At 36.1% G+C, this 26,042-nt stretch overlaps 1 protein-coding gene across 1 annotated transcript in view; it reads right to left on the bottom strand.

Moving 5' to 3' along the window:
* Positions 1-12,904, bottom strand: part of nmo (serine/threonine-protein kinase nemo) — a 44,699-nt gene extending 31,795 nt beyond the window's left edge. Inside the window, exons 1-3 of the mRNA XM_018505519.1 lie at positions 12,900-12,904; positions 12,409-12,538; positions 11,675-11,730 (exon numbers count right to left, since the gene is read on the bottom strand). Of these exons, the coding sequence (XP_018361021.1) occupies positions 11,675-11,730; positions 12,409-12,538; positions 12,900-12,904 (191 nt within the window). The remainder of the gene's footprint in view (positions 1-11,674; positions 11,731-12,408; positions 12,539-12,899) is intronic.
* Positions 12,905-26,042: the final 13,138 nt, after the last annotated feature.

The following is a 26,042-nucleotide window of genomic DNA, read 5'->3' as shown; positions in this document are numbered from 1 at the left end:
CGCGGTATATATTTAGCGTGAGCAAAACGCGACGAGATAAACTCTTTCGCATGTCCCATTCAATTGCTATTTCGTGTGTCAGAGTTAGGAACTCACGTCGATTTTCGCATTAGAATATCTGTATTTCAGAAGAGGACGTCGGCGATAAATCCCTCGCAATGCGCCGAGCTCGAGGCCTCTAAATTAAAAGTGTCGTTGAAGCCGCAGAAACTCCGCCAGTATCCTCGTTTCGTCAGAGCATCGATATATATTGGAAATCGAATCGGGACATTTCGCGTAATATCGTAAAAACGCGAACAGATCTGAAGTAACGATTCTCTATATTTCTTTCTATTTTTGACCGAGCAAAACCCGTTCGGAAAATGCAACCAACCACGTTTTTCGTGAGAGTACATGCTGCACAGCGCAAAAGTTGGCCCCTTTGTTTCTAGAACCAGAGATTAAAGTAAAAATACAAAAAAAGAGAATTTAAATTAAAACGAGATAGAAAAATTATTTCGACCGTTTAAGTTTGGTTTTATCCGGAAAAGTCACATTATACTTTAAAGTAGAAATTTTTTTATAGGAAATAATAAACGTCGTTAAAAACTATTATTCTCTTCGTTTTTCGATAAGTCTCGCTTCTTCATAAAATCTCTAAATTTGTAAAATTAACTATTATGACTTTCTACGTCGGATTAGATATACAATCTTAGTACGTAAAGTCATCATCTCGTAAAGTTTCCAGTCCATTATATAGGTAAAACGAATTTGCTATTTCTATAATAATCACGAATTAAGAGCGTTCGGACGAAAAATGAGAGAGACGAGAGAATACTGTAGGTATATCTACATCACCGCAGAAAAGTTGAACTTCTCATTTGGTCAGCAAATAACACGATTCTTAATTAGCTGATTATTCAGAGCTAATTATTTCTCTCTGTCTTTCTCTCGTTCGTGTAACCGGAGTCTAATGATTATACTGGAGATGACAGCTATTCGATGAAATTTTATGTACGTATATTGAGCGGGAAAAAGAAAGGGGAAATGGAAGGAAACGAATGGCTGCGAACAAAGGACCCTCAACAGACCGACCAAAAACTCCGGATCGATATCCACAGAGCGTGATATTCAATACGCCTCGAAGAAGCGAAAGGAAACTGCGATCAATCTCGGAAATATGAGACGCGAGGTACGAACTTTTCGTACCTCAGATCCGGTCAAATTATCGCGAATTCCTACATTACGTTGTTCGTTGTTCATTCTTTTACTTTTAACAAGTTCCGACATTTAACATACTTCATAATTAATGTTAAAAAATGAACGTACGTTATATGGAAAGAATTATTTTGCTGAAGTATTTAAAAATGTAACTAAATACAGATTTGAAAATAATTGTGTTAAACAATCAAAATAATTATGTAGGAAACTCAAGCATGAGCGATGCTGCAAAGAATTTTGACACTCTATAGCAATCAGCTTGAGCGTCCTACATGATTATTTTGATAATCCAATGAAATTATTTTTAGATCTGTATTTAGACAAATTTTTACATACTTCAGCAAAATCGGATCGAACGGAAAGTTTTTCTTGATTTCTCTTTATGTCGGTTATACCTAAAAGTCGTGTATGAGAAAAAACAGACGAACTTTTGAATCAACACGTAATAACTTCTAATTCCATTAGATTGAATAAATTTGATTTAGGGATCTTTAAAACACAATATACATATATAGTCCTCAGCTAGTCCCGACGACGCGACGCCTTAAGCGCCGTTCACAACATCTGACCGCGGATAATCAATAAAGTCCTGCTTTTCTCTTTCTCTCTCTTTCAGCGTTCACGGCCTCTCCTACAGCGCTCGTCGATCGTCGAGATATTCCAGACGAGACGACGAAAAAAGATACGTCCGCGCCAGCAGCCCCGAGCCGTTTATTTAAAAAAAATAAAATAAATAAATCGTCTGAATCGAGTCGAGAAAAATCTTCTTCAACCCTCTCTTCCCAGCAAGCTCAACATCCCAAAATGATTCGTTTATTAATTTTCTCTCTCTTTCCTCTTCTCTCTACGGAAATAAATTGAATCAACAAAACTCGATTTGTATTATTGGAATAATTAATAAATGTAATTATATATGAAATTAATGAAAAAGACTGACGTCTTTTTGTACAGTTTTTATTCGCAATATTTTCATGCGTGGTTTTATCATTTAACATCATGTCGTGCATGTTACAAAGTGCCCTCATTAATAGCACACGTTCTAAATACCGCGCATCGATACTCAAAGGGAATACTCGGATAAAAAGGGATCATCAAGGGAGAGATAGAAAATTATTCATATCCCATGTTAGGTGGAAAAAACGTCAAAAAGAATGTTAAATATCGTGTAAACTTCTAGCTTTTCGCTTAAATTCGGAGTTCTCTTTTAATCTAGATTTTTTTTAATATAGATTTTTGATATCTTTCTGACATTATAGTCGATTTATGCGCACGCGCAGAATAATTTATGCCTAAGTACATATTATATTATCTCAACATTTGAGTTCATCGAGAAATTGAACTTTCTTTTCTCAATATAAATTAAAAATAGTAGTTTATTTCAGTTTGACTCATTCGATTGTTAATCGTTGTCATGCTTGCATTAGACATCACGTTCTTAATTTTAAATATGGACATCTTGCGGAATGTTCTTAATTTGTAATTAATTGTTCATGGCTGTCGGGTGAGTGGCTTGTTTGTTTCATTTGTCATTTTTTTAATCACACATTGAGGTAACGATTTTTTTTCTCTGTATATATAATTCATCATCGATTGCTGCCACTAGACTTGTCAACCTTGTATCACGAATTGGTGGAGATGGAATGAGTGATCACTCTCTCGTTTAGCCATAGAAGTTACTCTATATTGTATGGTTCAGATATACTGAAGATGGCTCGAAAGGAAGCCGAAACGTCGGACTTATCGTAATATGCAATAAATTTCTTTATCTCACGAATTACCGCGATTAAAAACTCTCATTAGCCCTCTCTTTGTTTTCATTTTTGATATTCTCAGGTTATTGTTATCGATTTTATATTTAAAAATAGAAATTATGCAAATAGAAATTTTGAGGACGAACTTCTGTCTCTCTTCCCCACTTTCCAATGCAATTTCCAACACGTCAGAGTAGTCCTCTTTCGCAAGTGGATAACGGCGTGGGAAACCGCGCGCGTGTGCCCACGCGGCCGCGCATATGATTCGCGTTTTTCCGGCAAGGGAAAGAGATAGAGAGACGCCTCCGCGCGCTCCGCCGGATATCCATTCGTTAATAAACAGCGTAAACCGATCCCCCGATGCCGCAAGGAACGGAAACATTGTCACCCGTCACCGTGTCGCCGAGTTAATTGCACGCAAGTTGAGTCTTCGCGTAAGGCAATAATCGACGATGACAGCTGACATCACTGATCACGAATTGACATCGGCAATCGATAACGTGCGAAACGCACCGAAGACATCCGGTTAATTTGCACGACGTGAACGTCGCGATGTAACGAGACTCGCCATACAGCACATAAATTTACAGCAATATTGTTGTAACGTTTATAATGTCATTGCAATATTGCTGAAACATTGCGATGTTGCTGCAATGTAATATCGCTGGAATAATCTGTGTTACACGGATCAGTATTTCCGGAGTGTTATATAAATATACAATATGTGAACGTCGCGATGTAACGAGACTCCCCACACAATACATAAACTTGCAACAATATTATTGTGACGTTTACAATATTATTGTAATATTGCTGGAATAATCTGTGCTGTACGAATCAGTATTTTCGGGGTGTTATATTTGCAATATCAATATGTGTGAACGTCGCGATGTAACTGAACTCCCCACACAACACTTGCAGCAATATTGTTGTAAAGTTTGCAACGTTGCTGTAATATCACTGGAACAATCTGTGCTGTACGGATCAGTATTTCTGAGGTGTTATTCAAACTTTATGTTTGTCATCGTTCATTTATTTCTACCGGAAAATAACAGGGAATTCGCGTAAAATCCGAGAAATAGAACAATGTTTTTAAGATATGAACGAGAGACAGAGACAGCGAATTTCGTGATTACCGTAAGGAGATAATAGTTGCTTTCCATTTACACCGGTTCTCAGATAATTCTCACCTGCGACGTTATAACTCAGTTGAATGCGTGTTCCTTTTACATTTTGACAAGTGATGATTTAATTGAGTTTTTGCCTATAATCTGCACAGAATCGAGACCGTGTGCTTTAGTGAGTCTCGTAAACTCACTTTAAAAGTCAGGTTCGAACCTGTGTTGTCTGTGACAACTTTTTACCAAACTAAGCAAATAATGACGTCATTAATCTGAGTATGAAATGCTCAGCTCACTTCAGACTCAGTTTCACTTGTGTGCAAATGGAAAGCAACTAACGTGAGATGCGAGCTGAGCCTCGTTCGAGCGCGTCTCGTTCCCGCCGGAAACTCTTTTTCCACGCCGGAACCTATCCAGGTCGATGAGAGGCGTTTTTCGTTCTCACCCGCAATCGCCCGCTCGCTCGCTCGCTCGCTCGCCTCCGATTTTCCTCGGCGATTTCCCGCCGCGTATTCTACCGAGCGAAACGTGGGAGGTCGTGGCGTGTGCAATGTGATGCAACCGCCAACGCGCATTGGAAACTCGAGACGTCGTGAAATAGCATAAATGCTCGAAACACCGAGCTTCTACAAAATTTCCCGGAAAGATATCGAAGTATACATAGAAGATATATTTAATGTAAAATACAGAGTAGTCTAAGACTTAAATATATATAATCTGAACTATTTAAGATAATTGAATAATACAATAGCAAGGAATTGTAAAGAGTAATATTTTTCTAAAATATCTTTATGATAATTTTGAAGTATCATGCAAAGTGTGAAGAAAAATTTTTTCGAATAAAGCAAAAATTGGACGTTTATATTCACAAGATTTCACGAGATTTTTCATTATAAATATAAATATTTGCTTCTAATATGACATTTTTATTTATTATTTATTTCATATATTATAATGTTTTTATTAATATTTTACATTATTTATGTTAATTTTCACTTTCCTTCCTATATTTCGTTATAGTTTTATAACATAAATTATTATATTTTATATATCTTAAAATCTTTTTCTTTTGCTTTCTTTCAAGTTACATATACAGATGTTTTTAATTAAACAAGAGATTTTAATTTATCGAAGTAGTAAAATATTTCTCAATACACAAACAAAAAACCACGCAAAGATATTCGCTTCCAGTTAAAATTGTTTCCCGTGAACGTAACATCGATCGAACACGTTAGATACCGTGAAAAATGTCGGAACATTAACATAACAACAGCCACGCGCGAGTATAGCGTGTCGTTAATGGATTAAAAAGAGTAGGTGGCTGAATGTAATGGCATAGCTAATATTAATCGTTGAAAAAAGTAGCACTACATTCCCATCTTATAGAATCGTGAAAGAGGCAAAGAGAGTTTTTATCGTTCAATTGTATTTCATGTAAATCGTAGTGCGCGAGAATAATTGTTTATATAAAAAACCATTTTGTTTGTGAAAATACTCAATTTTTTCAATACTAGTCGCCATAATTAAAAAAGGAGATCCAAAATAATTTTTTAAATATTACGAAAATTATTCGATGCAATGATTATTCAAAAAGATCGTTAATCTATCAGATATTTTTACATTAATTTATTATTAGTAGAAAAATAATAAACTCTGTTTTTTTCAATATCTATTAAAAAAATAGATCTGCGGTATTACTACATTTAAACATTTATAGTACTCGTTAAAAATAATAAATTTATTATATCCCGAAAGATAAAGGCAGAAATAAAAATAAATTAAATAATAAATAGTTAATAATAAAGATTGCAAATTTTTTTTTCCAAAGGACTGGGTGCCGTAATGGGATTTGAAAAAGTAACAAACATTGGGTCTCTTGGATTAATGCGGAAGCGAGAAATGCAATATCGGAAATATGCGTCGATTAATTATTAAGGTCGACCTTAATAATTATATGAAAATATGAATCTGGAGATATACGCGAGGGAGAGTTTCTACGCGTATTTCAGGAATTTTTTAAATATTACGGAAATTATTTGATGCAATGATTAATCAAAAAGATCGTTAATCCATCAGATATTTACATTAATTTATTATTATTAGAAATGATAAATTCTGTCTTTTTCAATATCTATTAAAAAAGTAGATTTGCGGTATTACTACATTTAAACATTTATGGTACTCGTTAAAATATAGATTAAAAAAATAATAAATTTATTATATTCCGAAAGATAAAGGCAGAAATAAAAATAAATGAAATAGTAAATAGTTAATAATATAGATTGCAAATTTATTTTTTCCGAAGGACTGGGTGCCATAATGGGATTTGAAAAAGTAACAAACGTTGAGTCTCTTGGATTAATGCGGAAGCGAGAAATGCAATATCGGAAATACGCGTTGATTAATTATTAAAGTCGGCCTTAATAATTACGTGAAAATACGAATCTGGAGATATACGAGGTAGAGTTTCTACGCGTATTTCAGGAAGAGCGGGTTCCTCTGCACATGGACTTGTTGACTCGGAAGACAAAGAGGCCCTGCAAGAGGAGGGATGAAGCGAAATTAGTTTGCGGCCACCGAGAACTTAGATCAAACCGTCAAACTCGAGCTCAACGTAACCGGTCTCGCGTGCAATTAAAGCCCCGAGTTCAAACCTGAGGAAAAGCTCGGGTTTTCCCGCGAGCCGAAAGAGCGATGGTGGAATCGTGAGGAAAAGTCACGTTATCGTCAACTCGCGATCCTCTAATTACAGAGAGAGATCCGATTCTTCTTTTTATTGTCAATAGTAACGCGGATATTTGATGACAACCAAAATTAAAGCACTGCGTACATCCCACAGAGAGCGAAACGAAATTCTTCTTAATTCTCTGTCTGTAATTTGAGTCTTTTGTAATACAAGCAAAATTTCATTCTTAAATTTCATCCTTATTTTTTTGCTCAAATTTCAATTTTTAGTAAAGAAAGGTTTTAACATTTGAATTAAAAACTATTTGCCAATGTAACAGAGATGTTGAAAGTAACCCTGAATTTTTCGACATTGTTTGAAAGACTAGTAAAAAACTTGGGCTGGATAAAAAAGATTCAGGTTGTAGACGGAGAGTTAAAATTAACCCTGCGCTGGCCAAGTTGGACTTCGAAGTCGATATTTTCGTTGTAAAATTCTGATAGATAAATTTAAATCTGTAAAAAATAAGTAAAATCCGACTTTTATAACATAGTAAAAACTCGTTGAAGCTTTCACAAGTATGTAAAACTTTCAGATTTTTATACAGTCCAGATCAATATAAAAATGTGCACGTTCAAAAATCTAGGTTGATGGAAAATGCAAAATTTCACATGGCTGATGGAGGGTTAAACACCGGTAGAAATTGTGTAAAATTCAAAAGGACTCAATCTTGATATATCCAACGATCTAATCGTCGTAATGATCCCGCACGCTCGTCAAGCACGTGTACGACAACGAGTTCGTCGAAAGGTGAAATTTTTGCCTGTCGTATCATTTTTCTCAATGCGATACGGGCGGATGTCGGCGATCGAGAATGTCATGTGCGGGCCTTCTTCCCTTTTCCGTTCGTATCACGTTACGTCGTATCTTCTACACGGCGAAAAAATTACGTTGTTATAATGTGTAATCGAACCCACGTCATTCTCCAGCCACATCGGTGCAACGGATGCAACCGCCTATGCACCTTTCTCGCGAATGAAATCGATTGCGATCGCTTCGGGCGATTTTACGTCAGAGTGTGCGAAATGTAGTTAATTAGAACATCCGGCTTTTAAGCTTCCTCTCGCGCGCATCTAATCAGCGAAAAATGACAGCGTTGTATTTAATTGTTCATTGAAGCGACAATTCCGTTTGTGATCGGACTAATGTGGTTTCCATTCGGGACGGGCGGATTGCATTAATATACACTGAAAAAAAATACTAAATTTTAATAAATATGTGTTTAAATAGCTCCAAGTATATATTTACTAATGTAAACATGTATTTATTTGACATAAATACCATTAATTCGATTTAACTATCATTGAATAAATATTTATAAGTTATTGTTTACTTATGTAGTACTATTCAAAGAAATATAATATATAAGACTTAGCAAATTTTTTTCGATGTAAGAAAAGAGATCTTTACTATTGCAAGTGTTGCAACAAGATATTTCATTGAAGATAATGACGCGTATTAGCAATAATACACCAATTGATACACAGTTGCGATATTATATAATTTGAGGTAAATTATGCATTTGCTGTTACAATACGAATTATTGATGTCAATTAATTTAATACATTACGTTATCATAATGTATTAAACGCATACGATTATTTTAGTTTGTTTCGTCGTTACACATCGTATGATCCACAATTAAAATTACGTCGCGACGATATCGCGGAGTAAGGAGGGACGTTATTGCATTCGATCTCGCGGAAATTAAGAACGAGAATCAGGGTGATGTTGCGGGCGGGGGTTGTAACCGTGATATTATACGAGGAAGTTGTAGTTATCAATTACATGCGACATTGTAAACGGCAATGCGAGGATGCATGGGCGGCGTACAGTCGGCGACCGCAGCCGCTGCTAATGGCGCACTATCGACGTATCAATGGCGCGCTGCGGCTTACGCATTAATAATACACGTGATTACCATCGAGCGAACTCATCCCGGGCGCGCCATGGCGTATTCATGGCGTTCACCGTCCGTCCCGGATAGAAACCACCTCCGCCCGATCTGCAGAAACGGAACTGTCGCCCCGATCAACAATTAAAAACTATAACCCGGAACCGCGAGCGCTATCCTGAATAAGCAACCAGGAATCCGACGAAGAACGCCGCGGTCGCGACCATTAAGAAAATGACCCGCGTTCTCGCTATCAATTTTCGCGTGTAATTTCGAGCACTTTGGTCTTTTCTTTTTTCATACCGTTTTAGTTTTAATACGAGCTGGATACTGCACTGAAAGAAAAGATTGGCTGCTGCAGCAAATTAAATGGTTAAATATGGCATAGCATTTTTAATTGGTTGCAACAGCCAATTTTTGATTGTATTAGCCTATCCGCAATGTCAGTATAAGATTTCGATTGGCTAACGCAAACCAAAAATTGGTTGCTACAGCCAATTAAAAATACTATGTCATATTTAACCATCTAATTTGTTGCAGCAACCAATCTTTTCTTTCAGTATGCGATTAGGTCTGACAAGAAATTTCCATCTCCTGAAGAAGTTTAAAATAAAATTAAAATGATAAGATTAGGATTAGGATTATATAAGATGCAGGGATGGCAAATAACGTATTACCTTTGTCATCCCTGACAAAAAGTAAGTCATCCCTGATAAAAAGAAATAAAATAATATGACATTTATAGACGAAGAGATACAGAGACACGCACATAGGAGATTGATGACAAGGCAATGGCGCAATTGCGATGCAAATGCAATATCAGCTACAGGAGGGTTGGTAACATCACTGATAATCCCTTTCGCTTCCCTCTTCCTCTTTCCCGCAGTTCCATTGGTACTGTGGTCACCGGCGATTTCTGTGTTCGTGGCTGCGCAAGCTAATCGGGAGTCGCTCCTTAATTAGAAATTAGGTGGTTTCATTCGATGTCGGTCCCTTCCTTCGCCCTCTAAAACTCCGGCGTCGGGGAGCCGCGCTGAATTTTTCATGCGGACGAAATTAGAATCGATCGCAGCGGGGACCGCAGAATTAAATCGCAGGAAGGACAATGAGGGGAGGGGAGGTAAAAAGTCAGCGGTGGTCCATTGATGAAGTTTCCGCGACCGCGCGCGCAATTTGCGCCCCGATTATTTATTTGTCAGCGCAATTAATGTCGTTCCCGCTGCGAAAAACTGATTGATCTGCGTGACCGTCGTAGTTCGTTTATTAACGAAACATTCATTCGCGTTTGTTTATTGATGGATTTATGGTATCATTTATTACGTCGGTTATCCACTTGTTTATTCACGGATTTATCTATTTATTTAATTACGTGTACGCACGCCTATGTAGTGACTAGCCAACTCTGGAGTAATCCAATTTATTTTCATTTGTTTCATTTATATTTATTTCATAGCTATTCTCGCTCTTGTCAAAACCAAAGCTCTGAAAGGTCCACGTGTACGTCTACGAAATATTTTATAGATCTTATCATAATCATGAAATAAGCCAGAACGAGCTTAAGCAAAAGAAAATAAAAGAAAAATAGGAGAAAAGGAAAAATAAAAAAGGAGACCGTGAGGCATCAGCTGGGTAAATTATGCCTAAATTGTAAGCAGAATCGTAAGGCCATATTCCTGTAAGACTTGCAAGAATTTTTAAATGCTTATACCTTTATACAATATTTTTACAGACAGCTTCTTACTAGCTATAAAATTTATAAGAAATTCGTAGATTTACGAATAATCGTACGTCTTACGATACATACGCATAAAATTAAAATACTAGTCATAAGTTCTTACAAGTTTTACGAGTAACATGTTACGAGTCTTACGATTCTGTTTAGAATTGACTCATTAAACAGGAGAGAGGTCCGGCGGGCCCCGAGATGCGACAGAGACCTTACCGGAAAAAGAAGATAGGAAAGGAGGAGGAAGAAGAACACGTGCGTGAGAGAACTGATTTATTGCTCACGCTACGTCGATCGAAATTAACTCAAAAGATCCCGTTCACTTAAGGACTCATTGATCGATCGATCATGCGACCACGCTGAATGACGCTCGCAGAGTCGAGTAAAGTAATCCCGTAAGAACTTTGTCCTGGCTGCTGAAATAACTTCCTGCTTTGCTGTCGACCGGAAAATTATCTCGTAATATCTACTACTTTTATACGAAGGACGAGTTTTTCTCATAGAATGACTTTTCAAGAAATACAATTTTCAAATATTAACGTGATATTTTATTTTAGCGAAAATCTTTCTTTGCGGAAACAATCTTTTTTAATCCTTTATTAATTTTTCCGAAATCTTATTGATATAAAAAAATAATAAAGAGAGAAAAATAAGTAAAGAAGATTTTTTTTATGTATGGATTAGAAAATAGGCCTTTTTCAATAATAATAGTAGAAGAGGGAGAGAGAGAGAGAGAGAGAGAGAGAGAGAGAGAGAGAGAGAAAGGAGTTCTATCTTTCCTAAGAATTTTTCTGGAAAGCGACTGGAAGAGAATCGTGTTCGTGATCTGCGCGAGTTTAATTGCTCGGCGATTAAAAGTTTCCGTGTCGTTCAAGATACTCATTCCGAGAGATCGAGCGTTGCGTGAGAGAGTGACACTCTTTCACGAGAATCCAGGAAAATCGGAGACTGGAAATACTTCCGAGACGCCCTATCGAAACATCGCAAACACACCGAAGGCTAAAGACAATTCGAAAACTTTAGATTAAAATCGAGAAAATTAATTAGATTCAGATCGAATTAGTTTTACTTCGGGGAATTATCGCATTTGTCTCGATCACAATTCCGAGATTCGAGAGAACCGCGAGAGAACCAGCAAGAGGGATAAAAAAAAGAAAATACCTCGACCGTCGAAAGGAGAATTCACCTGTCCGGAAATCTCAATGCTAAGATTTATCTTCAGTGTGTCCTTGAGTACAAGCGTTTAGAAAAGGATACATCTCTTGGAAGAAGTCCAGATGCGGCGGCTGAAGGATATCCAGCGCGGAAAGGACCTGCAAAAGAGACAGGAAGAGATTGAGTGCTCCGTCCTTTGACTAGCCGAAAGATAGAAAGAGCGCGATTGATCCTGCTTTTCTCATACAAAAAGTAGAATCCAGCAGGCAGAAGACTACGAGGGGGAGGACAACCTCGTCCTCGGGGAAATAAAACGCGGAAATTTCCGAGACCCCATCATACAATTTATATACGATCCATCTTGAATGTTCGTCCAGGTATTCAATGTCAAAAAATATATGTCAAACAGTATGTTTGTTTACAAGGTGTATAAAACAAAACAGCTATCATACTTTATTATCACAACAGAGTAATTATTAAATAATTGTTATAAAATGTCATAAAACTGTAACATATATTTAAATAACATATATTAAGTTCTTGAATGTTAAAAATTATGTTTAAAAAAATGTTTAAAAAATTTAATTTTATTATATTATACAATAAATTTTTCAGGAAATTACAAACTATTCTAATAATTATAATGTGTGGTAAACAATCATTATAAAATATAAAATATTTGAAAACTAAGTATAGATTCGATATCGACTTCATTTATTATCGATAGAATTGTAACTTTTTTTATTTTCGTGCTAGTTTCTATCGGAATTTTTCTATCTTTTTCTGAGTTTGTTCATCGATCACATACACATGTTTGACGCAATAATATTACTCACGTTATCGTGTTTGAAGAAGCAAAGCATTTTCAGCTCCCTGAAGACTCGCTTGCTGCTTACGAGACTTTGAAAGACATTCGGCAGTTTTTTTAAGGCTACTCTCCTACCATCCCTCGGATCCGTGACAGCCCTGGAAATCATAGAAACAACACCAAAATTTACAAATACATTCTTATATCTTGTCAACAATCGATGTAATTACTAAAAATAATATATTTTGACAAGAAAGAAATATGTCAGTAACACAAATAAAAGAAGCCTTGTTCGATCGAAGTAAATTTTAGTGCTTAAAGAAAACTATTTCTATGTAAATTTTAAACACATTTATTAGTTTTATAAATTATTCACTGGTTACTGTTGGACTTCAAACGCAATCTTAAATTAAAAAGCTGGAATTGTAATATTATAAATTATTATCAATTTAATAGCGATGCTAATAAACCCAAGTAGAAGAACAAGTCACGATAACGTCAAAATGACGTCAAAATTACGTCATTTTGACGTTATCGAGACTTATTCTACTTGAGAATCATCTTGAAATACTGCAAAGTATTTATTGCAAAACCTGAATCTTTCTATTATCATAGAAAAGAGCATTTCTATAACTATTGAGACATATGATGATATTTATCATAATAATTATTGCAGTGATCAAATATATTTCAGTAATTATTGTATTACGTTTATTAATATCGTTACGTGTTCACACAAGAAAAAGTGATTGGATAGGTATCTCGTTATAATTATTATAGCTAACAAGTACAGTTATTTCAGACAATAAATCACTTTCCTTTTCTTTTGCTTCGTCATATTTACTTCATTTTATTATTTTACTTTCTCTCTTTATTTTTCAACTTTTCACATACATTTATTTATATACAGTCAGCTACTTCATTTATCTACTCTCTAATACGTATAATAAAATATTTTAAAGCTCATAAAGAATTATATGAAAACACAAAGCGAGAAGAGGAAGAAACTCGAGTTATGTTTAAAGTTAAAGCATTCAGAGATATCATTGTATATTCCAATTATAAATACGATTCGAAATTAAAAGAAAATAAAATGGAAAAAGTATCAATCGGTTTCGATTTCAATTTAAGAGAAAAGATTCGAGGGAATATACATTGGCAAATAATTAGCTAAATAATGTCCGGAAACTTGCGTCAATAATAACCCCGGAAACACAAGCGAACGATGATCTAAACCCCTTTTCCCTTGCATCGGCCTCTCCCAGCCCTAGGCCAGAGATCCCAGAATAATTATTATCCCAGCAATTAGTCCGTTTACGGCTACAGGTTCGATTTCATTGTTGAGTGTTGTCGTTACCGCAAAACCGACGATTCCGATTTACGAGATTTGAAGGGAAAGGAACGTATGTGTGTGTATGTGTGCTCTCTCTCTCTCTCTCTCTCTCTCTCTCTATATATATACATAGAAAACGCATCTGATGCTGCCGAAATCCCATTTTCAGTCGTGTGCCATATCATCTGCCCAGACAGATAAAGTAATTCCTCGTTTTTGAAGGGGAAAGAAAAGAGGGCGAGAGTGAAAACGATTCCGCGATTTGCGATGCTCACACTCGCGTATCAAGATAGAAAATAGTATATGACACAAATAAAAATGTAAATACAGATTTAAGTGAAAATATTCATTTCTATAAATAAAAATCGATGTACAATTACGTTGAACTGATAAAATTTCGACAAGTAAAAGCAAATAAAGAAATGGAATAGTGGGTATTTCTAAATGATAGAGCAATTGGCAATTTTATATATATGATTTATCGATATATGCAATAATTACCATTATTTTTTACGATTTATTATTACTGTTATTATAAATTAATTGCTATATGTTGTATTACTGAGATCAATTATTTAGCTGTTAATTATTTCGAACGTTCGTACTTTATACCGGTTTTATATAAGGTTTTATATAAGATAGACGAGAATGACAAATCTCTCGTACTAATCAGGTCGAAGTCGTTAACTTCATTATGGCACGCTAAATCGATTCGTTCGCACGAGACGGCTGGCTCTCGTGTAGATTTGCACGACACATTTATGGACCGGGACTCGACAAAATAAACGAGGCTGTCGATGAGCGGCCAAAACGGGCCCATTATCTCGAGTGTCGTCTCTTCAAGTCCTACTCACATGTATGTCCGACCGGTCAGATATGTTCGCTGCGCCATCACTGTGATTTCGCGATAGTCGAATCGAAGAAGCAAAGAATAGCGGAAGTCCCGACATTTTTGCAAATTTTTAATTCGGTGAAGAAAATGTAATGTACAAATAGATAAATATGAATTTATTTGTCTTAAATTCAAATCTTTTATAATGGCATAAAAAAGTCGATACAAGATGTGCAAAGAATAAACGCGCAAAGAAAATAACGCGCATCGCATAACAATAATAATAATAATAATAATGAAAGCAAAAAAGATAAAACGACTGAGGTCGATTATAATTAATATCTCCATTAATAATGTCCTTGTATTACGATTTAATTTATTTATGTATAATGATATTTACAAAGCATGGAAATCTGAAAGCTCAAATAAATAGTATTTCAAAATATTGAACGTTATTGCCTATATTAAATATACATTAATTAATTAATTAAATTCTAATTACTTGACGACACTCTGATACAATTTCGATTTTCGCATAAGTCAAGAAAACAATCTACAAATGGAGGATCAAACTCCACAAAAAAAAAAGGATAAAAGTAAAGTAATTAATATTTCCATGACACAAAATTTTCGACAAAGGTTCTCATATTAATCATCATTGACGCGGATTTTCCTAAAGATTTTTTGACGAGCATTTTCGATTCGATTCACCTGCGAAAATTAACGTATGAGAACGGTAATTACATCATCGAGCTTCTTCGAATAGCCGGAGGGAAAGAGGGGGAAAGAGAGGGGAAAAAAAAAGAGGTGAACGAGCCGTCGCGAACCGGCGAGAGATTAAGGTCGATCCACGAAGCCGAGCGAGTCACGAACGTAGAAAGGTACGACGACCTTCGAAAAGGGTCAACGCACCCGCTGCCACGGGAGTGCGCTGAGTGTAGTAGGCGGAAGTGGAGTCACGAATTTTGGAGCGGAACGACCGTGAAATGATGCACTGGGTGGTGAGAGGAGGGCGGAGGCGCGCCCCCGGGGACCCACTGTCGCGGTTTAGACAATGTTTATTCATTCGAAATCCCGACAACCCGACGACGGGGACTGCTTCTATGCGCACACATACACGTACTGGCTTCGTCACCGGAAGCTGAGGGAAGAGGAGGGACGGTATTGCCGAAAAGAGGCATGTCCGTTTTAAGTAAAAAATAAACTGCCGATATATAGAGACGAATACTCGAGCGTAACGTCGTAATTGCACAAAATGTTCGCGAAAGCAAAGCCAATTCACGAGACCGTCGAAATTACGAATTATGAAACGTTCTGTCTGTCACGAATTGTTCTGAAAAGAAGATACTTCAAGAGTAAAAGAATGAACTATTAAAAGAATTAAATCTGTTCGTGGAAAGAATAATCTTGCTAAAGTATTAAAAAAATTTAGCTAGATACAAATCTGAAAATATATATTTTGTTGGATCATTAAAATAAGAATGCTTAAGTATCGATGCGCCAAAGTTTTAACATTTTTGGAACCAGTTTAAGCGTTCTGCGTAATGACTTTAATGGTCTAAACAAAATTATTTTCAGATCTGTATCTAGCTGTAAATACTTCAATAAAACCGTTCTTTCCATACTTAATTAAAGATTAATCTTAGATTGGTGAACACATCTCTTTATATAGATTCATAGTGAGATTTACTTAAAGCATATGCGGATCCAATTTTCTTTACTCTCCCAGACTTGCAGCGATTTCATAAATATATAATGAGCTTTCTCGAGACGTCGTCGATCAGTTTAGCGACCGATAATGAAGTTAACGACCGACCGTTGTGATCTAACTGGGGTGCGCTGGTTTTCGTGTCTCGTCACTTCGTCAGCGGATTTCTTCGTTATTTCAAGAAAGCCTTTGTGCGGCGAGGTCGTCGAACGAAATCTCGCGAGTGATTCACCTGCTGCTTGAGAATTTTAAAAAGTGTCATTGTAGCCGGCGGTCTTTTTGTCCGACAGAAACAAATATAACGAACGATTGTCCGCAATCTTTTGCAAACGTTATCGCGAGCGATAATATAGCCTTTGTCATGAAGTCGTACGTGCTCTAATCTTCGTGCTTATCGTACATGTATTGTAAGAAAAATAACAAGAAAGTAAAACCAAAAGCTTTTCAGCTTTATGCTTTTGTTTGAAGGTACTCGTGAAAGCTTTACTCAGTGTTACGTTATTTCCTGTTGTTATGCGATCGGATGTATTGAAAAAAAGCGCATAAAGCTCAAAACAATGTTACTCATGCAGCTTGGATATCGGCTCGATATCGGATCGATTTTATTTTACCAGCTACGATCCCTCTCTCACACCGAACAGATGGAAAATAGAATCGCAGTTTGGTGAGCAATCAAATAAATTAATTTATCAGATGAAAGAGAAAAAGGAGCGAAAGAGTTCTCTTTCTAATCCTCTCAAACTTGAATATTTCATTCCGCAGTGGATTTCATTGATCGATCGCTTTAACAGCATTATTAATGTGGTTATAAATACCAGATGTAATCATTCATAACGCGTCAATGTTTTTTGTACTGAGTTTTCCTGCATCATACGAAAATATCGTGCCTTGCAATCGTTAAGAATACAGTTAGTTTAAAAATCAGGTAAAGACAATGTTAGAGAAAAACGTTTAAACAAAAATATTCTAATATATATTTCCAAGAATGTAAAAAACGATTTTACTGGAAAATATTAATAAATATAAAAATTTAGCTAAATGCAAACATTTTGTCAAATCATTAAAATAATTTGAAGTTAGTGACTTATAGAATGGCAAAACTTTTTACAGTATTGCTTATTTGAGCGTCCTATATAATTATTTTGATAGATCAATAAAATTATTTTAAGAAAAAAAGATATATATTATTATATATATATTTTTTATAGTTATATTTTTAAATATACCTATTTCAAATCTATATATGTATCTAGCTAAATTTTTTAAACTTTGACAAAATCGTTTTTTCGTGTATATTATACTGTAAGTGGCAAAAATAATACTATATTCTATCCGTCAGGTTCCATATTTATGCGTAATTTATTCTTGTTTTTATTCTCTATTCTATTCCATCTGATAAATTTAGCAATACATATTTTTTTTATCTAATTATGTATCTACACACACATACACAACAAAGAAAAAGGAATATTACCTAGGGTAAAAAAATATGTATCGCTAAATGTATCAGACAGAATAGAATCAATAAAGTAGAGTAAAGAATAAAAATAAGAATAAACTACACATAAATATATACGTATATATGTTATCATACATGTTATTTTTTCTTACTTTATTTATTGTGCAAATGATAAATATTTATTAATTAAATGGTAAAATAAAGTTTTTATGTGCTCTGTGTTCGCGATTTAATGTTATAACTACAAACTTCCGCTCAGAGAATATTTCGCTTGAAATTCGACAAAGGATTTGCGACGGAGAGAAAGTGTGCGACTTCTGGCGTATTTTAAAAGGCGGCAGATGTTCCGCAGGGGGGCTCTCCAAAAAACTGGGCCCCGATCGCGATCCTCAGCCACGTGGCGAACGCAATACTACACCTCAAGAGGCAGACGGTTGATGTACCGCTTTTTTGTACATACGGGGTGTTCCAAAAAAACGAAAAGAAAAATTCGGTATTTTGTAAATCTACATTTTACAGATATAATGAAATTACATACGCTTCCATTAGTTATATTTTCACGGAAAGAATGATTTTGCTAAAATATTTCAAAGTTTAGCTAGATACAAATTGAAACTTTTGTTGGACTATTAAAATAATTACGTAGGAATCGCAAATATGATGAGCAATGCAGCAAAAAGTTTTGATATTCCAGCAATCAGTTAGACCACACATAATTACTTTAGCCCAACAAAATTATTTTCAGATTTATGTAGCTAAAATTTTAGACACTTCAGCAAAACCATCTTTCCATACTTGCATATGATAGTTAACTTATAATTAACTAATAAAAGTAAGAAACTTTATTATCTCGGTAACTCTCGAGTTTCGAAACTCGATGAAGGAAAGCTCATTGCAATCGACCAACGAGAAATTACATCGTCTATTTTTTCCAGCGCTTCGCGAGAAACCTTTCGTATGTTTGAAGCTCGAGAACTGTTAACGTGAAACTTTGAAAAAATCACCACGAAAAAATTGCCTATAATCTCCCCAAGAAATAACGCTTCGTATCCGCTCTTTTATTATTTCTGAAACACCCTTTACAACATATAGTGAAAGAGGGACTTTCCGTCTGTCGATCTGGCACCTGGCGTGGATGGTTCTCGTTCTAAAAAAAAATTGCGGTCTCTGCATCGCGCAAATTTGCAAATTCGGGGAAGCCCCGGTCGGCGTGCATTCGGACCGGGTGCATCTCGCGATTGCGCGCTGAAAAGACGCGCGTAGCTGCAATTTGCGAGGTGGCCGCCGCACCGACCGAATGCCGCATAATTACGACATTTCCTGAGGAAAGCTCGCGTGCAAGGCGCGCTCTGCTGCAATATTTGCAACACGTGCATCCCACGACAAAGCGCCACGGCGCTTCGGGAGGGAAAATTGGTGCGACGTAAATGTGTTTCCCGTCGCTCGAAAGTAAAAATGACATGACCAAAAATTGAAGGGTTCGAAAAATAACAGGTTATTCCTGGAGAAGAGGACAATCGTCATTCTCTCCCTTGGCGCGTCGCAATTTAGAAGGAAGGGTACAAAGAAATTAATTTTAAGTGACGTTGCGAAATTCACATTCATATGCGAATCGATCAGTTTTTGTTAAGTTAAAAATTAAATCCTAACTCTAATTTCATTAAATTTACAATTCCAAAAATCTTTTGTCAGTTTTTCAACAAGTTCTTCGAGATGTCGAAACGCAATAATCGATGCTTTCATAGAAACACTGAAAAAAAGTCTAGTTATAGCTACCAAATATTGAGTGAAATAGTTTCAACTAAATGTTGAGGTATAACTAAACATAAGTTTACCACTATAAATATTTAGTAAATATTACTAAACAATATTACCAACGGTAATATTTATTAAATATTTGTAAAGGTAAACTTATGTTTAGTTATATTACCTCAACATTTAGTTGAAACTATTTCACTCAATATTTCGTAGCTATAACTAGACTTTTTTTTCAGTGAAGGATTAATAAAAAATGCGTGATACGACATTACATTTCAGATATTAGGTCTGTTCTTTATTCTTGCATTGTCTGAATTGGTGCACACGGTGCAATAAATTGAAGCGAAACAAATGTATATTTATTTCACTTCAGCTTATTGCACCGTGTGCACCAATTCAGACAATGCAGGAATAAAGAACAGACCTATTATTCGAGCTTGAAAATATTCGTTTTGTTATTACATTTCAACCTCTCTGCCGAATGTTATTATTTTACGTAGGGGAAAAAAGAGAGAGCCTCTTAAAGCCGATAAGTGATAATGTGCGTGCGATAGGTGAAAAGTGAGCAAGAAAGACAGAAGGAAGGGGAAAGGTTATCGATTTCTCACACGCATGCCAATTGCCATCTGTACACGAGCAACAAAAAATTATATGACGTAACTTCTGGATCTTTTCGAAAATCTAAAAAAAGATGTAAAAAATATTTGAACACAAAAATACAATCTTAAAGTAGTCAATCGATAAAGGAAGGATGCGATAAAGATATTGTGAACAAAGATTAAAGATTAGATTAAATCAAGATTTTGATATAAGTAAAAGTAACAAAAACTAAGATGAATTTAGAAATTATTACTGAATACAAATTACCAAAAATTATTAATCGAATAAATTATTATTTAATACTAAAATCGTCGATGATGCTATTTTCGCTCCGATAATTATTAATTTTTTTTCTTTTTCGTATTAAAAATACAGTATAAAATATATTAAAAATATGTGAATGTAATACACAAATAATTCTAACAATATAAATAATACAAAAACAATTTTTCATTAATAGAAAACAAGGATAGGAAATTATTGAATTGGCACTTTTGGCAGTTCTAGTAGGATGCCATCGGCGGTTTTAGTATGAAACGATAACAATCATTAACATTATGTAAGGAAACATGATAAGGAATGTCATCGAATAATGAAAAAATTCTTACACAGTAGAAAACGTTTCTCATTTGTGTTAAAAAAATTGTTAAACTTCATTGCTTTGTTAACAAGTCCATGTTAAACTTTTGTGTTGAATTTTTTTATGTATTCGATTGTTAATTTAATATAACGTAATTATGTTATTTAAATAGTTTGTGTTAAATTGATATTCAACATTTCTTAGTATCAAAATAACATAATTTATGAGTAAATGAACAAATAATATGTTTTCAAACATAAATTTTAAGACAAACAAATAAAGTATGTGTTTTAATGTAACATATCATAAATATTAATTTCATTTAAAAAAATATGCTTCCGTAGTTTGTTTACAAACTGTGTCAATATTATCTTTTTTGTATTTTTTTCTTAAATAATATTTGTATTACCATCTAACATATTCATTTTGTGTTAAATTCAATTTGAGTGGACCATTTGGGACATGAAATCTGTTCAATTCAACATAAATTTTCAGTGTAGAGGAATTACAATTTTCTTTTCATATCTTCGTTTCATTTTCTTGTAATATTCTCGAATTAAGGATGACAAAAGCCACACACGACTGGTATCACTGGGCTCGTATCGCAAGTCCGAAGATTGGCATCGATCATAGGAAAAACGCTGTTATAGGGCTGACAAAAAAGCCGGCGATAGCCGTCTCTTCGCGGTTCTCGCGCGCGCGAAGTCGACAGCTGCTGTCGGCAGACTCACCTGCAGCTGCACCTGCGCCCGCTCGCTCGCTCAGCGTGTGTACTCACCTGCATCCCGCAAGTGACCCGCGGCGAGCGCGTAACCAGAGTAACGACCGAGAAGTACGAAGCGCGCGGAGCGAACATTTAATAATATCACACTTCCGACTCCGCGTATTGAGATAGGTCGCAAAGAGCTCCGAGGATGCGGCTAAGACTTCGTCTACAATCAAGTCGGCTGACGCTTGTCGGATGTCGTTAGTCGTAAAAGATGGGATCTGATCAATCCAAACGACGTCCAGCAGCCGACATCGACAGTCGACACGAAAAATGAAAGTTATGCGCATGCACACAATATACAACGTCTCCCGACTGATTGTAGACTAGGGCAAAAGTGTCGTCTACGATGGTAGCAGCAGTAATGGATTAGGTTGTAAGAGTAAGAAATTGACCAATTGCAGTCGATTATTCTTCTCACATTCGACTGTGATTGGTCAATTTCTTACTCTTACAGCTTCATCCACTATTGCCATTGTAGACGACGCTTTAGATCTCGTCTACGATCAAGTCGGCTGACGCCTGTCGGATGTCGTTAGTCGTAAAAGATGGGACCTGACCAATCCAAACGACGTCCAGCAGCCGACATCGACAGCCAACACGAAAAATGAAAGTTATGCGCATTACATACGACAACGTCTCCCGACTGATCGTCGACTAGGCCAAAAGCTGTCGCACACGAATTAACGCGAGCGCACGCTGTAACGCGTGATCGACCGGCGAAACGATCACCAGTCGTCACATAATTCGGCGAAATTTATCGTTTATTGAGCCCCTCACGCGCGTCAGACTGATGTATTTGTGCAAATCGGCGTGCAATGATGCTTGCGATACGTCGCGCCATTCATTATGGATCCTGCGTTGCATTCAATTAGAAAGTGTTGCGTGTGGAACAGTCTGTATGAGATAAAAAATAATTTTCGGACCGTAATTCTCAAAAATTTCAAGAAAATATCACGACGTAAAACAAGATCTTTTCCATTTTTCATGTGAAAGCTAAGAAAATTCTGAATTATTGCTAATAAACTAGTGTCATTAACTTAAAATTATTTAAACAAAACAAGGAGCAGATTTATTGGATTTGTATTTTAAAATCGCTTTTTAAAGAGCACATTAAATTCCTTTATACATCTGATTTCGTTTACATTTAATTCATTCAAGTTTGACAGGTTCAATTTATACCTTCGAGCTTGCTGTTAATTTATACGTTCAACCATATCGAGAGTATCAATACATTTCGTCAGTCGTCGCAAGTATTGTTTTAAATCGCAATGAGAAAATGCGTAAAGAAGATGGACGTGAAAATTCCTCTAAAACAAATCCTTCGAAGATGCTGATTTTCAAAAGAAACCGCCCGGCCGCGATTTTCATTCGTCCAACAGACACCACCATAAGTCTGTTGAAACGTGGCTTTCTCTTATTTCGATCGCCGCCGGCAAAAGCTCGAAAGCACTTGCCGCGAAACTCCATTCGCCGCGACGCCGTGACGGTTCTTTGCATCAAAGCGAACACGCTTCTCGGCTTCACTCCCGACGATATTTCCTTCGTCGCGGTGAGCTTGCAAGCGAGAGAGTACCACGAAGAGGCATCGTGACGTCGAGAAGAGCCAGCACTATGTGTTTATGAGGGATTTTCCTTTGCCTTTCTCGCTGAATTTTTCTGCTGGAGCTTCGAGTTCCTCTCGCAATCGCTTTTAGGTAAATATCTCGCGGAAGATTGCCTCCAGCTCTTTATTTATTTATCGAAAACTCCTAATTTGTTTATAATCTATTTTTTTATTTAACTTATCGGAATTAATCAGTTATTAAATAAATTTACATTTAAACTAATTTAAATTAGATTAAATACATTACATACTGATTCTAATTTTAATCGTGGCCTTGCCGAATATTCGTAATTTGTTCCTATTGTTTATATTATAAATCTTCACTGAGAGAAAAATGTCTGGACGAATTAGAAGATTCTGATTACATTAATCAGAATTCCGATTATTTTTTTCAACAAAAATTCTAGTAAAGAGTTAATCAGAAAATTCTGATTCGTCTGATTTTCAACGAGAATCTCAATTAATCCAACTAGACATTTTTCTCAATGTTTAAGTGATCAAATCTTTTTCAAATACAAAATCTTTTTCTCTAAATTTGATTGTAAATTGCAAATTACAATTTGCAAGCTACAATTGCAACATCGCGCAATGCGATTGAACGAGAGATACTTTTTCGAAAACTGAATTTTTTTCGCCAGTTTCGCAGGATCGATCCTTCGAATTAGCACAAGTACCGAGATGCTCGCAAGCTCGAACGCGCGGACGGAAGTTCCGTCCAACTAGTTTAAATTTAACAAGGAGAAACCGCGGCTTCGGACGGAAACTGCGAGACGACGTATCGTGGGACTTCATGCGACACAGAGAGAACGTTTGCGTAATTATTCCATGATAGGTCCTGACTCGGAGTTAAGTCAGTTCGCGCAGAGTTTCTCAATGTAATATGTCGCTTGTGCTTTGGATCCGTTCGCGGAAAATATGCGAATGAAAAATACGGGGGTTTTGTACAACATTGATATGGAAAATACTTTCTATTAGTAATTTTAATTCACGATGAGTTAGAATTTTCCTAGTTTTTACATTAATTGAAATTGAAAAGATTTTGTTTCGCGTTGTGATATTTTCTTGAAAATTTTTTGAGAATTACGATTCAAAAATTACTTTTTATTTCATTATTAATTGATTTATATAAATTCACATATGATATTATCCTAATTTAATTATTAACTAGATTATGAAAAGTTTTAAAATATTTTAAATAGCTTTTTATTTTATTGACATTACTTTATACATTTATTATTATTTGTTTTTTTTTATATTTGAAGAGTTCTATTAATTAAAATTTAAATACTTTATCGCGGAAGCTTTTATATCTTTTATATTGATTTTATTATTTTATATTTATATTAATATTATTTCTTTTTCCGTATTTTGTGTTTGAAAAAGCAGCGTTAAATTTTCAATTTAGCAGTGTTCCATTTCTAACTTGACATATTTCTCTTAATTGTTTCCTAACAGTATGTATACGACGAACCTTTATTCACAAAATTCACACCGATAAAATTTGTTGCAATTAGAATGGATTTAAAGACAGTCACTTCCCTGCGATATCCTGAATTGTTCCCAAAATTTGTGCGAAGGAATTTTCGGGGTTTCACGGCTCATTTCTGACTTCGATTTTCCATTCCCGGTTTCCGGTGGTGGATCAATTGATATCCCCGAGAGAGAGAGAGAGAGAGAGAGAGAGAGAGAGAGAGAGAGAGAGAGAGAAGGAGAAGGGAGGTTCGACGAACCACGGCGAAACGTGACCCAGGATCCCCGACAAGAAAACTGCGGCTACGGGAACACGCTCGTCTCCATTCCGCAGCAGCAGCTCGCCGAGGAAAACGACGGGACGTAAAGGCAGAGAGAAAAAGAGAAAGAAAGACAGAGAGGAACAGGCAGAGAGAGAGAGAGAGAGAGAGAGAGAGAAAGAAGTGGAGGAGGAAGAGGAGATCCGTGGAGCGAAACCGGATGGAACGCCCGGTATATCTAGATGATTCGCCTGCATGCTTCGCTCGGCGCCCTTACGAAACCGGATAGCAGCCCTCCACATAGAGATAACTGATCTCTGTACGCTTCGTTTCCCCCAAACCACCACGCACACGCCGTTGTTACCGCGTTGTTGTTAAATATACAACATTACTGCCTAACGTTGTTGCTACTAAAAAATTAAAGACAATTTAATCCCTCCTGTGAGATGCATCGTCGCGTAATCCCAGGCAAATTTAATCGGTAAATTTAATCGGGTATGCATATTGGCAAACATTTACGCAAAGTAAATGTTTGTCGTAGGCTTTTTCTGCGTTTCACCATGCACATTTAACTTCTGTCCTCTTACGATGAATATTTTGCGATACACGTACACGTGTGTGTACTTTATTCCCTTGTGTGCATTCACCGTTACGTTTCAGGTCGAAGGAATCAATCACTCAAAATCAGTTTAAGAGAAACAGAAATAACTTGACTGCTAAACAATTAAATAGTGCCCACGATTCTTGACACATACCGAGTGTTAGAAAAAACAAACGTCTACGCCTAACCGATCGTTATCACGATGGTGATAGAAAGTGATAGCCAAGTTGATAGCATTCTATTTCTATTGTATGCAACGACGTTGTGCGTCCAAGTTAAGGAGCAACTCTTTATAGCCTTGTTCTCTCAGTTTAGAAGTCATATATTATTCCCAAAATAGAATTCCCGAAAAAAATAGAGCCCCTTTTTTCGCCAAATTAAGAAAAGAGACCGGAAAGTAACGCGCGAGCGCTGCGTTGTACACTTCACAGCGAGACGCAATCGATAGGATTCGAGGTCGACCCGATAACCTTTGCTAATGGAGGCTCTCTTGGGCGCCGGGCGAGGAGGAGACGTCAGAATCGTGAGAGCCCACGTGTCGGGGTCAACGGCACACATAAATGAGCGGCGAACCGATCTGCAAGCTGCAACTCCAACAATAAGGCGGAACGAAAGAAATTTGTCGCTCCGTTGAGATTTTTATTCTTCTCTTATCTCCGCGAGCCATCAGCCACTTTAAACGCGCGGTG

This window comes from Trachymyrmex cornetzi, unplaced genomic scaffold, assembly GCF_001594075.2.
Source record: "Trachymyrmex cornetzi isolate Tcor2-1 unplaced genomic scaffold, Tcor1.1 scaffold21, whole genome shotgun sequence".
In the NCBI taxonomy this organism is placed as follows: Eukaryota; Metazoa; Arthropoda; class Insecta; order Hymenoptera; family Formicidae; genus Trachymyrmex; species Trachymyrmex cornetzi.
Note: the sequence above shows the minus strand (reverse complement) of the source record. Positions and strands in the feature narration are given on the sequence as shown.